The sequence below is a fragment of the Thrips palmi genome, unplaced genomic scaffold (genome assembly GCF_012932325.1).
Source record: "Thrips palmi isolate BJ-2018 unplaced genomic scaffold, TpBJ-2018v1 HiC_scaffold_7, whole genome shotgun sequence".
Lineage (NCBI taxonomy): Eukaryota > Metazoa > Arthropoda > Insecta > Thysanoptera > Thripidae > Thrips > Thrips palmi.
In genome coordinates this window covers 5205647-5221514 of record NW_023144634.1, presented here as the reverse complement: position 1 = coordinate 5221514, position 15868 = coordinate 5205647, and the positions used below count along the sequence as shown (strand labels likewise).

Sequence of the window (15868 nt, the reverse complement as noted above, 5' to 3'; positions counted from 1 at the left end):
CGATCTCCCTTCCTGCCGAACTGGTAGCGACATCCTGGCGACAAGGGCCGGCCCGGCCAGAGGCCCGGCCGCGCCGTACCGAAAACATTATTTCGGCCGGGATGCTTCCGAACGACGCGTTCTTCGCTCCGTCTCTCTCCCACTCACACGCGGCGGCGCGGCGGCCCGTGAGTGCGAGGGAGACAGAGCGCCCGGGCCGCCGCAGGTTTCACCCGCGGGGTGAGACAGTTTCATTACGGCGCCCAATTAGCCTCGCAGTCTCTGCGGACTGATTCCGAGAGTCGTTTTCGTCGCTCTGTCTCTCCCGCACCCAAACGGGACGCCCCGTGAGTGCGAGGGAGACAGAGCGACGAAAACGACTCTCGGAATCGGTCTGCAGTGGCGGGCCGAGGCGTTGCTTGTCGCGGAAAAGATGGATGGAACCGGAGGCGAGGCGAGGCAAGGATGGGATGGGTGGCTAAGTGGCCCACAGTGCACCGACTGCCTGGACAGTTTCTCATTGATGGGTGTGGGACTTCGCAGTGGACGAGTCACTTCAGATTAGTCCCCGCGAAGAGGACACCATCGAGTGAGACAGCAAACTCGGGGTGGTGGCGATTTTGACATCCTTAACTGCGGATGTTTCAAGTGTTTGAAATTGGAATCATTTTCCGACGGCTAGCCGCGCTACGCCATTGCACGCCGTCCTGGCCGGCTTGGCTGGCTTGCGGTGCCGCCACGACACTGATGTGAGAAGCCCAGGAGATTCACATCACTTTCGCTGACCGCAAAGCACTGCACTGCCCCGCGCCGCACCACCCCGCTAAGCCGCACGGTGTCTGGTGGCGTCTGGGCCAGGCTAGGCCACACGCGCCCTTCCCGGACAGCTTTGGGCAAGGCCACTCACAGTGGATTTGACAGAAGACCGGTGGAGACGCGTTTAGAGCTCCAGCCAGAGTCGCTAAACAGGACTCGAACCGAACATGTGACCCCACCAATGGATTCCTCGTTCGGAGAGCAATCCATTGGTGGGGTCACAGGTTCTGTTCGAGCCCCATTTAGCGACTCTGGAGCTCAAAACGCGTATAGAATTTCGGCCGCCTCCACCTGTCTTCTGGCCCACTGCGCGGCGTCCCCTGGGGGTCGCTTTGACAAACCGCGCCCGGCCCCGCGCCCCGCGCCCCGCCCCCCTCTCCAGGCCGCTGGAATGGAGGGGCTGCGCCGGGCCGTGCCGCCGTGGGAGACGCGAGCGCGGCTGCCGCGGCTGGAGCCTGGCCTGGAGCCTGGAGCCGCGCCGAGCCTCACAGCACGTCCGGTGTCGCTGGCGGTCGGTCGGTCGCGATCCAACACACGCACACGCGCGCGCACGCACACGCACGCACGCCGCACGCGTCGGCCATCCCGCAACGCAGTGAGTGACTCGGAGTGACATGTGCTAGGCTCGCGACGCAGCCCCTCGCACCCAGGACCTAAAGCGTCCAGGATTTTTCACCAGTCTTCGACACCACTTCGCCATGGGACTAACCCCTCTCAAGGTAAGCCGAACCCGGACGCAGACCTGCGGTCGACCGGGCCGAGCCTTAGCTTCAGAATCGCGTAAATTCAGCACCTGTAAGAAATCAAAATTTCCCCAACCAAACCCAAAAGAGAAACTAAAAATAAAGAAAAATTGAGTCACTTGGCGACGGGCCCTTTGCTAAGTCCTCCGTAACGCCAACTCTGGCGGTGAGACACTTTAAGCGCCGCTTCCGACACCGCGCCGTCATGCCGTCGGAACGGCGGCCGAAATGTCTTAATTGGCGCCGCCGCGACGCGTCGTGTGGCTCGCTCTGGAAAGCGCGGGGATACGACCCGTGTCCCCTAATTCGCGGGCTGTCTCCGTCTCTCTGTCTCTCTCGCACTCGCGGGTCGAAGGCAGGGGTGCGAGAGAGACAGCGGCCGGGGCAGGTCGGGGTGGCTGAGCCGGAGAAAGCAATTTGCGCCTGGAATCTCCTCCCCGGCCGTCTGAGCCCAGCCTGAGCCCAGCCGCCTCGATCAACCGCTCAGAAACAATCGCAGGCACGTTTACGGTCGCCAAACGATCGGCGCGCTTGGCGCTTCGCACTGCGGGGCCCGGCAGGGCCAGGCAGGGCCGCACTTACGATCGACTTTCGACGCGGGGCGACGAGGAGGCGGATACACTCCGCGGCAAAAGCTTCGCGTTTAATCAAAGGCCGCCCGTCGCTTTGTCTCGCTCGGTCTGGCCCTCTCCGCACGCGCGAGGCACAGGCGAGGCGCACAGTGGGCCAGAAGACCGGTGGAGGCGGCCAAAACTCTAGACGCGTTTTGAGCTCCAGAGTCGCTAAACAGGACTCGAACCGAACGTGCGACCCCACCAATGGATTCCTCGTTCGGAGAGCAATCCATTGGTGGGGTCACACGTTCGCTTCGAGTCGTGTTTAGCGACTCTGGAGCTCAAAACGCGTCTAGAGTTTCGGCCGCCTCCACCGGTCTTCTGGCCCACTGTGCGGCGCCCCTCGCGACCCGCGGCCCGCGCCGCACCGGCTGTACCCACGCCGACGAGAGCGAGTACGCTTTTTGCAGCGGCCGACATGCCGTATAAACCAGAGAAAGGGGGAATCAATGCCGTGGAGAATATTCCAGTTCACATCAAAGTGGCGGTAGCGGCGTTCGCTTACAGGACCAACAACTTTCGCCCGAGCCCGCCTGTCCAAATAGCAGCTTGTAATTTTCGAGCGCGCTGGAAATAAACCAGAACGCGACGACGACGCCAGGACGCCACACACCGAGACCCGTTCCGTATTCTAAGCAGCGCCGTTCCAATTCCCTAGCCGGAACGCCCCGGAACGCCCCGGAACGCCCCGGAACGCCCCGGAACGCCCCGGAACGCCCCGGAACGCCCAGCGACCGGCAAAAATTTGCACGCGGAAGCATTTGATATTTTTTTAGGATTAAAATTTTAAAAATTGTCCTAAACAAGCTTTAAAAACGGCTAAAAAATTAACGACTTTTTTTTGTGTGAAGGCACTCGAGGCTATTTGTAAAAGTGACCCCTCTGAACGCCCCACAAAGATACGGCTGCAAGAGTCCGGTGCGACGGCGGTGCGCGCGCGGTATGTGACACTGTGACACCTCGCAGACGCGCCGACGCGCACGCACCCGGACGACTCGGGCCGAGTCGGGCCGGGCCGCTTGCAGCCAAAGAAAAACAAGAGTTGGCCGTCGCGTAACGGGATGCTCCGTGTGGCGATTTATATGGAGCAGACGGGCGGGCGGGCGGCGCGGGGCGGGGCCCTTGGCGGGGCTGCAGCAGGTGAAAGCCTCCAAGGACCTTAAGGGCACACGTCAAGGGCGCCGCGCCGCGGTTACGCCACGGAGACTCAAACGCAGGGAGGGTCCTGCAGGAACGGCCAACCCGCTTCGCTTTCGGGGCGGCCCTTTTTTCCATTTGCCAACCCTTCCACTTCCTCGAGGGCAAAAGAAATCCTCACGCCGGGAAAAAGCGCTTCGGTTTTAGATCAGCAAAAATAATCAACGTTTTTTTTTTCGCGTTTCTTGTCGAGGAAAGCGCGCCCTGCATATCAACCGGCCGCGATTTGCCAGTGGAGGCGACGAGCTTCAAATCGGCCGGCAGCCGAGTAACGCCGATGCATGCCGAACGAGGCGAGGCCAGGCGAGGCTGCTCTGAGCGTCAAGTGCCGGGCACGGCGTCCGTCCGTCCGTCCGTCCGGACCTAGGCGGCGCGGCGGCACGCGCTCTCAGGGATACAGGTTGGCTGCCCGGCCTGCCCGGCCTGCCAGGCCTGCCAGACGCGGACCGCGGCACCCCGAGCGGCCGGCACCCCGAGGCATCTCACTTTCTCGCGGATTCTGGCCGCGGATGCCGCCTGGCCTGGCGGACAGACGGACGGACAGACAGACCGTACCCACTGATCTGCTTGCGTCGTAAAGCTACCGCGGCGTTTAGCTACGCATTAGGACGAGGCATAAATACTTTGTGCTGGCGGCCCGGCGGGCTGGCCAGCGCTCTCACGGCCAACTTTACGGTGGAACTATGCCCTTTGGCTGCGCGGGTCGGCGCGGCGCGCATCGCACAAACGGGGATGGATACACTTTCGACGCGTCCCGCGCGTAAAGCAGGGGGCGATACCGCGGCCCGAAGGTGCTCTGCTTAATGGGCTTCGCTGAGGTCCAGCCGCTGAGCTGCAGGTTGGGAGCGAGGAATTTAGCAGGGTCTTTTTATCAGTGTGTCTGCGTCGCACTGTCAGTCGGTCTCGGTCTCTGTGACTGCTTTCTGTCTACTTGGGTTGGGTGTGAGTGTGGTGTGTGTGTGTGTGTGTGTGTGTGTGTGTGTGTGTGTGTGTGTGTGAACGCGTCCAAAGGCGAATCGATGACCACTTTCTACCGATGCTCGTCACCTTCCGAATATTTCAGAGTCAATATAGCCTCCCCCCTCCCCGCGGTCGTTAACCCATTCTAATTCCGACTGGGCCCCGCCCCGCCCCGCCCCGCCCCGCCCGGTCCGACTGACTCGCGGCGGCTCCAGTGCCCTTGGCGGCCTGGCTGCCTCCAGCGTGCCTCCAGCCTGCTTCCAGTGGCCGACGCGAGGCCGGGGTCAAAGCGGTGGCCGTCCATTTAATACCCAAAAATCGAAACGGGAAAGTTTCGGCGCGGTTCCGGGAGAGGCCGCGGCGCGAGCGGCGCCAGTCACGGGTCACGCCACCCTAAGCGCAGTCGGAACGAGCGGCGCCTCGTCCACCGTTAAATCAACAAACACATTTCGTCAGAACGACTCGGAACTGATTTAATTGTTCCGCTGGACGCGCGAGCGGTAGTTCCCCTCGGCGGGCGCGGGCTGGCGCCAGCGACCGGGAAGCTCCAGGCGAACCACTGCACTTTCTTGTTAAAGTCCCCCTTTGGGCCACGCATAATTCGCTCCAGTGCGACGGCAGACAACCAGCCGACCAGAGATCGGCGGGCAGACGGCCGCAGACCGCCACTCGGCCGAGGGCCGCCGAGGGCCGCCGAGTCACGTCACACCACCGGCAAGGCTCGGCAAGGCGCGCCACTCTCGCTTTCATTCGGCGATCATTTTCCGGAACGCGTCTTAATTTTCTTTGACTCCTCAAGAGCCAACATTGCGTCATATGCATAAAAGAAATGAAAGTCAAGGAAATAAATTTCGGCCGGCATTATTTTTTTTCGCCGTGTGGTCTTTTTTTTTCGCGGTGTACGCAAGGCAGCGCTGCGTCATAGCGCGCGTTGCGCGTTCCAAACCTCTGTCAGGGAAAGTAAGAAAGGCCCTTCGCGCATCATTACCGGCATATCGCTTTTATAATGCAACACACACACGTACACACACACACACACTCGCGCGACGGACACACACACAGTGACAGCTCCAATCAGAAATCGGCTCTGAACGTGTAAGGCAGCGTAGCCGGTGCATATGGCAGAAGTACCAGGCGCCGGCGGCGTCGCCAGACACACCAAAAATACTTTTCAGACTTCAGGTTTTTTTTCATCCTCCATCATCTTGATTAACGCGCCTGCTTCATTTGGCGTAAATTAATATGAAAAACGTGTGTGTGTGTGTGTGTGTGTGTGTGTGTGTGTGGTGTGTGCGTGCGTGTGTGCGTGCGTTCGAACGACTTGAGCCGAAAAAGTGGAAGAAGTGGAGCAGGGCCCGGCGGCACGTCGCACTTTCTAAAACTCCAAATCATCCAGTGTTTGGCGCAAACTGCCAAACTGCGGTGGGCAGGCCAAGCCGCGCCAAGCCGCGCAAGCAGGACGTGTGAAAGCAAGCCAAGCAAGCAGTGCAGCGGCAGCGGCGTTCCCGCATTTCCGCCCAGTCAGCGCATTCCGCATGCAGAACCCGGCCGGTCCTAAACACGCTCCAAATATTTTCCACCAGAGCGAGTCTTTGCATCTCGAGCCTCTGTTCGGTTGCGCGTCTACGCGGCGCGAGGCGCGACGCGGCGGGGCGTGGCCGGCGTGAGGCAGGTCCAGAGCCCGGCCTGCATCAAGAGGGACTCCTCCTACTCCTCCAAGACCGAGTTGGCGCGAGCGAAACCTAAAATAGGCCTTTTAAAAAAAAATTGGCTCCCGCCTCGTTCCCGCGCTACCGACTGCCACTTTCCTTCTCCTCGGAATTTACTTCTGCCTCCCTCGTAATTATACGCCACGCGTAGGCGAGCCGCAAAACTCAGCATTGCGATCGATGATCGTCGTCGCGATGCATGATCGTCATCGACTGGTCAACCGGGAGAAATCGGAACGCGCCGGCGGCAGTCACCAGCCAGCCCTTGCTTGCTTCCGCGGGGACGTCGGTTTCGTCGCTCTGTCTCTCTCGCACTCACGGGGCGTGGCGTGTGGGAGCGAGAGAGACAGAGCCCGGCCGGCGTGACGTCACGCGGGGCACGCCCAGGGCACGCCCGTGCGTGTCTCCGCGTGCGGGTGGTCACGCTAGGCTGCGCTCGTCTGCCTCCCCAAATTAAACGAGCTTTCTATCTCCCTTCCGCGCGTGCAGCGCGTAACGCACGCACGCCCGATATATTCGTCAAACGGCGGACGGCGCCAGGGCAGGGCCTCGGCAGGGCCTCGCCGCGGCGGCCCCAGCACACTGATTCCGAGAGTCGTTTCCGTCGCTCTGTCTCTCTCGCACTCCAGGGCACCCCGTAGAGGCGCGAGAGGGATGGAGCGACGAAAACGACTCTCGGAATGAGTCTGCCGCGGAGTAGCGGAGCGCCTGAGGCCACTTTCGACAGCGAATCAAACACTCCCATCTTAATGAGTCGGATCGGAAAAGAGCCGCGCCCCACAGCAGGTGCACCGTCGGGCCATTCCGGAGGTTCGTGTCGTCGCTCCGTCTCTCTCGCACGCCTGCGGCACGCCGCGGCAGTGCGACAGAGACAGTGGCGAAACGACTCCTCGGAGCGCGCCTGCAGTCCGCGGGCAGGCCGTCGGGCTGGTTGGGCTGGTCGCACCCGGGCCGCGGCGCACTGGTCAGGGATCCCTCGGACGGTGGCGAGGGTCACCGCGGACAGAGACAGACAGCGAGCTTTGACCCGGCACGGCAGCGTGGCGCCGACGACGCCGGTAAAAGCACGCCAAGCAGGCGAAGCACGCAAAGCCGGCGGCGTGGTTGAAAGCGGCGGCACGGCGCGCAAGCCGCGCAAGGCGGCACCAAAGCGTCGCGTCGCCATCATCGCGATGCCATCAACGGCCATCACACCATCGGGGCCATCAAGGCGCTGTCTCTCTCGCACCCCTGCGGCGCGGCGCGAGACAGAGACAGAGACAGCGCGACGAAACGGCGCGCGCCACGCAGAGCCGCGCCGGCCGTGCGAATAACAAACGGCGAGGGCGACGAAGCCACTCGTCATTAGGCCGTTATTCGCAGCAGCAATGAGAGGCGTGTTATTTGCACGCGTTTGCCATTTGCAGGCGGACGCCGCCATTCTTCTCCCGCACTGGGAGGCACGCGCGTTTTGACGACGGCCGTGTCCGCGCCCCGAACCTCCCCGATGACGGGTGTCACCGTGACCAGGGCGACGACGGCGAAGGGTGTGGGTGGCGCAAGGCACACGCCGCGTCAGGACGAGCTGTATCATCTCTTGCCTAACAAGAGAAATTTTCGTCAATTAGGCTAGGGCCGGGCTCCGGGCTGGCGAAGCCTCGCAGCCCGCAGCCCGCCGGCTTGGCGTGCTTTCTCTGTCGCGCCTTGGCGCCACGCGGCGGCTGCCTGGCTGAGGCGCGGTGAGCTAGCTGGCCAGGTAGCCGACAGGCCGCAGCCCTAGCCGCAGCTAGCCGCAGCGTGACGAGCCTCCAGCATCACGCGATGTCACGCCACCCACCCACGCGGCCGCGCGGCCGCACGCACAAAAAGGAAATTAACGCTGTCCCCCTGTGCTCCTGTTGCAGGTCTGCCTGGCGCTGGTGCTGGTGCTGGTGATGGCGGTCGCGGCGCACAGCGAGAACCACGGCCCCGTGGGGCTGCGCGAGCGCGGCCGCGAGGCCCGCCAGGGACCCGGCCGAGACCACGTCCGGGAGGCCTCGCCCCGCGACGGGCCGCGCATCCGGCGCGAGCCGCCGCCCCCTCAAAGACACCACTACGGCCCCGGGCCGCCAGGGCCCCCCAGCTCCGGGCCCCGGCCATCCAAGTCGTCCGCGTACGGGCCTCCGCATAGCCACGGCCACGGCCACGCCGGGCACCACAGCCACGGCCCCAGCTCCAAGCCGCGCTACGGGCCGCCGCCGCAGTCTGCGCCCCCCAAGCACCGCACCAAGCCCGTGTACGGCCCCAAGGGCAAGGGCAAAGGCCACAGCCACGGCCACGTCCCCAGCCACGGCCCCAGCCACGGCCAGAGCCACGGCCTCGACAGCTTCGAGGCCACGTCCACGTACGACCGCCCCACCCGCCAGAGCTACGGGCCCAGCAAGAGCGGCTACGGCCACCCCACGCGCGGCTCCGGCTCCAAGCCGCACCGCCCCAAGGCCACGTACTCCCTGAGCGGCTCCGGCGCCGGCGGCTACGGCGGGCCGTCCAAGCCCAGCTACGGGCCGCCGTCCAAGCCCAGCAAGCCGCACAGCGGCAACAAGTACCGCAAGAACAAGTACCGCGGCCAGAAGCCCGTCTACGGGCCGTCCAAGCCCTTCAAGCCGTCGTCGTCCTTCGGCAGCCCGCCGTCGTCGACCTACGCCGGGCCGCCCTCCTCCACCTACTCCAGCCCGTCGTCGTCCTCGGCAGAGTACTCGCCGTCCGAGCCGTCCACCCCCAGCCACCTCGTCAACTCGTACGGCGAGCCCGCGCAGCACGGCGTCAGCGCCAACTACGCGCCCTCCAAGGTGTCGTCGTCGTCCACGGCCGCGTCCCTGGCGCACTCCGCCGAGAGCGGCAGCGGCTCCTACGAGGACACGTCGTCGTACGACGCCAGCTACAGCAGCTACAGCAAGCCCCAGCAGCACGGCGACGGCAACACCGAGATCCAGCCCTCCATCTCGTACACCCTGCTGCCGACCTACGGTGGCGGCTCCACGCTCAGCCCCGACCACAAGCCCAGCAGCAGCGGCGGCAGCTTCCACGACTCCTACAAGCAGAAGACGCCCTACTCGTACCGCGCGCCGTACGACGCCGGCACCTCCTTCAAGAACCCCATCTCGCACGGCGGCGCGGCCACGTCGTACATCAGTGTGAACCACCCCGGCGCCACCGCGCAGCCCCCCGCCAGCGAAGAGGCGTCGGCCTTCGGCTACGGCTCCGCGTCCAGCCCCGCGTCGGCGTCCGTGTCGCCCGGGGCCAGCCACGGCCAGGCGGTGCTCACCACGGGCTACCGCGCGCCAGACTCCTCGTACGAGGGCTCGGCCAACTACGCCAGCAGCAAGCCCGCCGCGGCCACCTACTACAGCAGCATCCCCGCCTACGGGCGGCAGCAGGGCCAGGCGCAGTCGCAGGGCTACCGCCAGCAGCAGCAGCAGTACGGCGACATCCAGACGGCCGGCTCCAGCATCCACTCCCAGCAGGTGCAGCCCGCCGCGGCAGAGAACTTCCAGGCGCCGGCCGAGGTGTTCGGCTTCGTGCCCTACAAGTCCGTGGCCGTGTCCGCCAGCGTCAACACGCAGGGCAGCTCGGCGTCCATCCCCATCCACGTGCCCAGCCACGCGGCCAGCCACGGCCACGCCGCCAACGAGGTGCAGGCCGCCGCCCCCACGCAGAGCACCACGCCCAACTTCGCGGGGGGACTGTCCCCGCAGGACTGGGACGCGTACTACGGCGACTCCAGCAAGCAGGCCAAGCCCCAGCAGCCGCCGCAGCAGCAGCAGCAGCAACAGCAGTCCGACGTGCTGTCCCCCAACTACTACGACCCGCTGCCCCAGCAAGAGGAGGAGGAGCAGCACCAGCAGCAGCACCACCAGCAGCAGCAGCAGCAGCAGCAACAGCCGCAGCAGCACCAGGACCCGTACGGCAGCAAGGTGGGCAAGCACCGCCACTCGTCCAACTCGCGCAAGAAGGACACGACGCAGGCGCACCTCAAGATGCTGCTGCAGCAGCGCGCGCAGCAGCAGCAGCAGGCCAACAAGCGCTACTCGCAGCAGGCGCAGGTCCTGGCGCAGCAGCAGCAGCAGCAGCAGCACGCCAGTGCGAGGGACTCGTACGCCACCGAGGAGGACGCGGAGGAGGCCGAGGACGGCGACGCCGACGTCGAGGACTCGAGGAGAAGATGAAGATGAGGGTCGTCGACGCCGTGGGCCGGCAGCGCTGCGGTCCCCTCAGACTCGCGTGGAGGGTTCGAACAGTGTGAGAGGACTGCAGCGTCCGGGCGGCCCCTTCGCCCCAGTACAAAACAGCGCCCCCAGGGGGTGCCCCGAAGGGTGCCTTCGCCTGCCTCGGCCCGCTGCCCCACGGAGGGCCCGAGGGAGTCGATGTTGAGTCGGCGACGGGCCCGCTGAGCCGCGGGCCGAGCGTGGGCGCAAGTCAACCGTGTACGTCTACATGGAGGAGACTCGGACCCCGCGCTCGTCCCTTCGGCCCCTTCGCCTCCGCACATGCCACACTTCCGGCGAACGCGCGATGCCACAAGCCAAATTTTCAAGAGGGCCTGTCGCGTGCCATCCACTAGCGGCGGGGCCCTCCGCTGTAGCGCGCGAGAGGGAGACAGAAACAGAAGTCTATTTATTTATTGTTTTAATTATTTGTTATTGTTATTACAATTGCCACGCCCATCGACATCGGGCCTGCTAGACTTTGTATTGGAGTGACTGAAGGATGTAAGTTATTTATATTTGTTGTGCTGCTATCAAATTGTCCCTGCCCGATCAATATTCTTATCTCATCTTCCCGTTCCTCTGCTATTTATTTATTTGTTATTGCTAACATTAAGTTCACGCGGTGCTTTGCAGCTAACAGAGCCCGCGTCGACCAAGGTAGTCCCTAAGGGACTTGACAAATTACGTGCTCTGTAGGCGTCAATGATATCCTACAAAAGTAAATTATTTGTTGTTGTTGATTTTTTAAATTATTTGTTATTGTTGTGTTTTACGATCGTAATTATTAAAAATGTTCCTACGGAAACAGTATTATGTTATGTCGCCGTCCGGCCCGACCAAGGGCTGTGCATTGTGTTTTTGCTGTTCTCATTCTGGACTGGAAGTCACATTAAAAGAAAAACTTAATCATTTGAAACTTGTGCTTCATGTCATTTCACACGCTCCCTGATCAGCTTTCCACACCGCCACCGAAAGTCGCCTTCAACCAGCGAGGAAAGGCGTGAGGGGGGCAAAAAAGTTTGAAAATCGAGAAGACTGGGAGAATGCGCGTTGCTGCGCGGTGCTCGGGGCCTAATGATGCTACTCTACATGCCGAGTCCCAGGCGTGCTACGCGGTGCTACGCGGTGCTGCGCCTCGCCCTGCAGACCCATTCCGAGAGTCGTTTTCGTCGCTCCGTCTCTCTCGCACCTACACGAGACGCGTCGTGAATGTGAGAGAGACAGAGCGACGAAAACGACTCTCGGAACGAGTCTGCAGGCGGCGCGGCCACGCTGCCACCGCCACGCCACTGCCACGCCCCCGCTGCACCGCAGGAAGCAACGCGAGGCAACGAGCATTGTCAAGGCTCCGGTCTTCCAGTCTCATGGGAATGGAACATGGAACGCTCCAAACCGCATGGGCGCTGCGGAGTACCGAGTCGCGGGGAGGCGTGGAGAGATCTTTATAAACTAGGTTGGTGTGCGCCAGCGTGCGCCGAGCGCCGCGGCGCGCATGCCCCTGGGACCCATGTACGCCGGCAAGTCCGCTGCACACATTGTGGCGGTACACATGCAAAAAATTAAAAAGGAGAAACACTTTCCGCAATTACCATCGCATTACCGACCATTGGCGGCGTCGCGGCGTCGCGGCTTGGCCACGCCCGTCCGCGAGGCAGCGTCCGGTCCCGTCCCGTCCCGTCCCATTGAGCGGCAACGAGCCGCGCTAAGAAGCCGCCGTGAATGAGGCGCGGCCATTCACTGCCGGGGCATGGCTAGGCAGCCCTGCGCGGTGGGAATCGGGCTGCACGCCCCCAGGCGCGGATCCAGGATCCGAGGGGGGGGAGGCCGGTGACAAACTCGTCATTTCGCAGAGAAATTGAAACGAGCGGCGTCCACGGCACGCATCGGCCCGGCTCGGCCGGGCAGGACGGCGGCGCGTTCCAGCACACTGATGCCGAGAGTCTCTCTGTCTCTCTCGCGCCTGCGCGGCACGCCCCATGAGTGCGAGAGAGACAGCGCTGAAAAAGACCTCGGAGTCGGCCTGCAGGCTCTGCGGCACTGCGGCACTGCGTGTGGCCGCGGACCGCGCGGCGCCACTGCAAGCGGCAAGCAAAACGGGAAGGCGGCCGCGAACGCCGCGAACGCGCTCCCAATCAACTATTCACCGCTACGTATTCCCTGATTCCGAGAGTTGTGTTCGTCGCTCTGTCTCTCTCGCTTTCATGGGGCGTGCCGCACAGGCGCGAGAGAGACAGAGCGACGAAAACGACTCTCGGAATCAGTCTGCAACCGAGCCACCGCGGCGGCGCCAAGCGGCTGGAGGCGGCGACGACGACGACGTCCCCTCACACACACACGCACACACACGCGCGCGGCGCACGCACGCACGGGTCCGGGCAAAGAAAAGCGGGTGACACACGAGTACGTGTCGGAAAGGGGATGGGATGGGCCACGCCGCGTGGCGCGAGGGATGCAAATCAAGTGAAAGCCCGTCCGGCTTTCGGCTCTCGGCTTTCGGCCAATGCTCTGGGCCAATTGGCCGATGCTGGACCGCCGGGCCGCTGGAGTGGACAGCTCACGCTCGGCACGCCACGCCACGCCAAGCGGCGCGCCTTTTGGGCGTGCCTACCCTCGCGCGGCCCACCGGCCCACCGGCCAGTGCCCACCATATCAACATTTCCAGACAGTTTGTATGCCGCGCCGCTCCGCCGCTCACGCACAGGGGCGTGCCATGCTCGGGGCGGGGAAGGGCGGGGACGGCGGTCGCGGGTCCTGCCAGTTTGAGTGAGTGTGTGCTTGTGTGTGTGACACAGTGAGTGGAGCAGGGGGATTCGTTACAGGTGCTACAAGTGGCGCAGACGTTCCCCGTTCCCGCCTCCGTTCCGGCCGGCGCCGCGGCGGAGCCCCAAATGTAGTCCCTGCAGACTGATTCCAAGAGTCGTTTTCGTCGCTCTGCCCCTCTCGCACTCGTAGGGTGTCCCGTCTAGGTGCGAGAGCGACAGAGCGACGAAAACGACTCTCGGAATGAGTCTGGCGGCGCGCTGGCGACGTGCTGGCCTACCTTCTGCTCGACGAACTGGCGCCACTGGCCGCCCTGGCTGTAGCTCTGGAACTCCTCGAAGAAGACGTGGCCCGCGGTCGAGGGAATGTCCAGGCAGTACTGCGGCACACACAGCGGCGCCGACAGCTTCTCCACTAGCGCTTTCACCACGGGGATCAGGAATGAGTAATGCTCCTGATTTTCCCCTGCGAAACCAACAGAAAAAAGGCGCCGTGAGACTGACAGGTCGTGCAGATGCACCGCGGCCTACCGCGGCCTACCGCCGTCCGGCGGGGTGACGTCATGGACCTCCGTGCGCTGCGTCCGCGGGTTCGATCCCCGGCCGGGGAACCATTTTTTTCCCCCGTCTCGAGGCCTGGAATGCAAAGATTGGCCGTACCTTTAAGGGTCTCCTGCACGACGCCGTCCAGGTAGTACAGCAGGTAGGCGCTCTCCTCCTGGGTGGCGAGGCGCCGCGTCTGCACTAGCGCGTGGAGCTTGGCCGTCGCCATGGCGCACAGGTCCAGCTGGGGGCCCGCGGCGCAGCTTAGCAGAATGCCTGCGGGGAAAACGGAACGCTTTGACCTCACCTGAATTTTCAACCAGTTATGCAATTTTATTTTGGAAACGTTATATCAAAGTAGAAAATAGGCCAACTTCTTCTCCTCGCGCTTTTGAGCCTCAAATTTTTTGCCGTAATTTGCAAGCCAGTGCATGGCCAGGCATGGCGCGGCGGTCGGTGACTGATACCCTACCGAAAGAAAGTTTGGCCATTTCCGTCCACTCGTCCTGCGGCCCGTCGTGGAAGACGAGCAGCGCGTCCAGCAGCCCCAGCACGCCGTCCAGCAGCTGCGGCAGGCAGAAGGCAGGAAAACATTAACATCCGGGCCGGCACTTTGCGGTGCAGGGCCGGCCGTGTGGGTCGCGGCGTCGCCATGGCGTCGCGGCGCGGCGCGGCCAGCCAAACCGCGGCCAGCTAAACCGCGGCCAGCTAAACCGCGGACCGCAACGACGCCGCGGCGAGCCAGACCGCGGCCAGGCGGAGACACTACACCAACAGTTCGGCCGGCCGTCCGCTCACCTTGGTCGACACCTTCTTGGAGCAGTCCGGGTTGGGGTCCAGCACCACCAGGTCGTACACCCAGCGCAGCAGCTGCGCCGCGTTGTCGGCGGCCGTGGCGTGCGGTGCGGCGGGGGCGGCCCCGCTGGAGGAGGTGGCCGTCGACGCCGACTCGCGCAGGTCGGACAGCGCCGCCTGGACGCCCATCTCCAGCAGGCGGAGCTTCAGCTGCAGGTGCGAGCCGTGCAGCTCGTTGTTGAGGCCCAGCAGGTTGATGCAGGCCATCACCTGCCCGCGCTCCTGCGTCAACCGAAACGAAAACAATCAACAAACCGTTCCGCGGTCCGCGGCGTGCTCTCTGCGGTTACAGCCAGCGACCTGCAGGCTGGCCTGCAGGCTGCGCAGTGAGGAGCACTTGACTCCATCTGGACTCACCCGCCAGCAGTCCCTGCTGCCCGTCTCCACGCCGCGCCACAGCGTGGTGAACAAGATGTTGAGCACCCAGTAGCACAGGTCCTCCTCGCGGTCGCCCTGCCGGTCCGCGTCCAGCGCCACCCACTGCCGCAGGGCGTCCCTCTGCTCCTCCGCGTCGCTGTCCGCGTCCGGCGGCGCGGGCCCCGACTGCGCGGCGCCGTCCGTCACGGACGTCGTGGACAGCGAGGCCCTGCTGCTCTCGGCGGCCGCCGACGACATGTCCTCGGAGCTGCTGCTACAGCGCGAGCGGTTGCCCGGGCTGGCCGAGGCCGAGGCGTAGGGGCTGGTGGAGACGGAGTCGGTCGAGGCCGAGATGGAGGCCCGCTCGCCGAGGCTGCCGTGGCCGAGCGACGACACGCTGGACACGCTGCGCCCGTTCTTGAGGCGGTGCACGGCGCTCTCGCCCAGGCCCTCCAGGCTCTCCTGCATCTCCACCGTCTTCTGGCGGAACACCGAGTACGCCGAGGCCATGACGGAGCTGATGTTGTCCGCCGCGAACTGGATGTTGTCCCCGATGGCGATCGTCACTGACTCGGCCACGTCTGAAAACATATCGAGCAATTAAGTTCACAAACATTTTTCATATTTTTCTTAAATTGACGGATCAGCAAGATATTCTTGAGAAAATAATTTGGCCCATAATAAACACTTCGTTAAACTACAAACCTTTTATTTCACTCTCAAGCATGGATGCAGCATCTGAGACCGATGCTGATATTCTTGAAACAGATGATGGAGAGTGTGAGCGATGAATGAGGGAAACTTTGTCCATATCCATCTCAAAGACGTCTTCATCAAAAGTCATCAAATCTGGGAGAGAAGAGTCTTCGACGGAAGTGGGAGCCGTCGATATTGGTCGCTTCACAAGGAGCCGAGATACACAGTCCTGCCATCCAACTTGTTTGGCTAGGGCTGCAGGGGCATTTGGTCGCATGAAAAGTGTTGTAAGAATCTTCCTCGCAGCCTCAACTTTTATTTCCAATTTAGCTAATGATAGGGAATGCAAAAGAGAAAGGGCTGCAGCATAGCTTGCTGGAGTTTCTGCAAGAAAAAAAATCATATGTAATGCAC

General features: G+C 63.1%; 1 protein-coding gene across 1 annotated transcript in view; it reads right to left on the bottom strand.

The window, feature by feature from the left end:
- LOC117652469 (neurobeachin-like protein 1) overlaps positions 1-15868 on the bottom strand; it is a 203738-nt gene that overhangs the window by 185822 nt on the left and 2048 nt on the right. Inside the window, exons 5-10 of the mRNA XM_034397414.1 lie at positions 15464-15838; positions 14759-15339; positions 14345-14623; positions 14019-14112; positions 13664-13822; positions 13285-13469 (exon numbers count right to left, since the gene is read on the bottom strand). Coding sequence (XP_034253305.1) covers positions 13285-13469; positions 13664-13822; positions 14019-14112; positions 14345-14623; positions 14759-15339; positions 15464-15838 — 1673 coding nt within the window. The remainder of the gene's footprint in view (positions 1-13284; positions 13470-13663; positions 13823-14018; positions 14113-14344; positions 14624-14758; positions 15340-15463; positions 15839-15868) is intronic.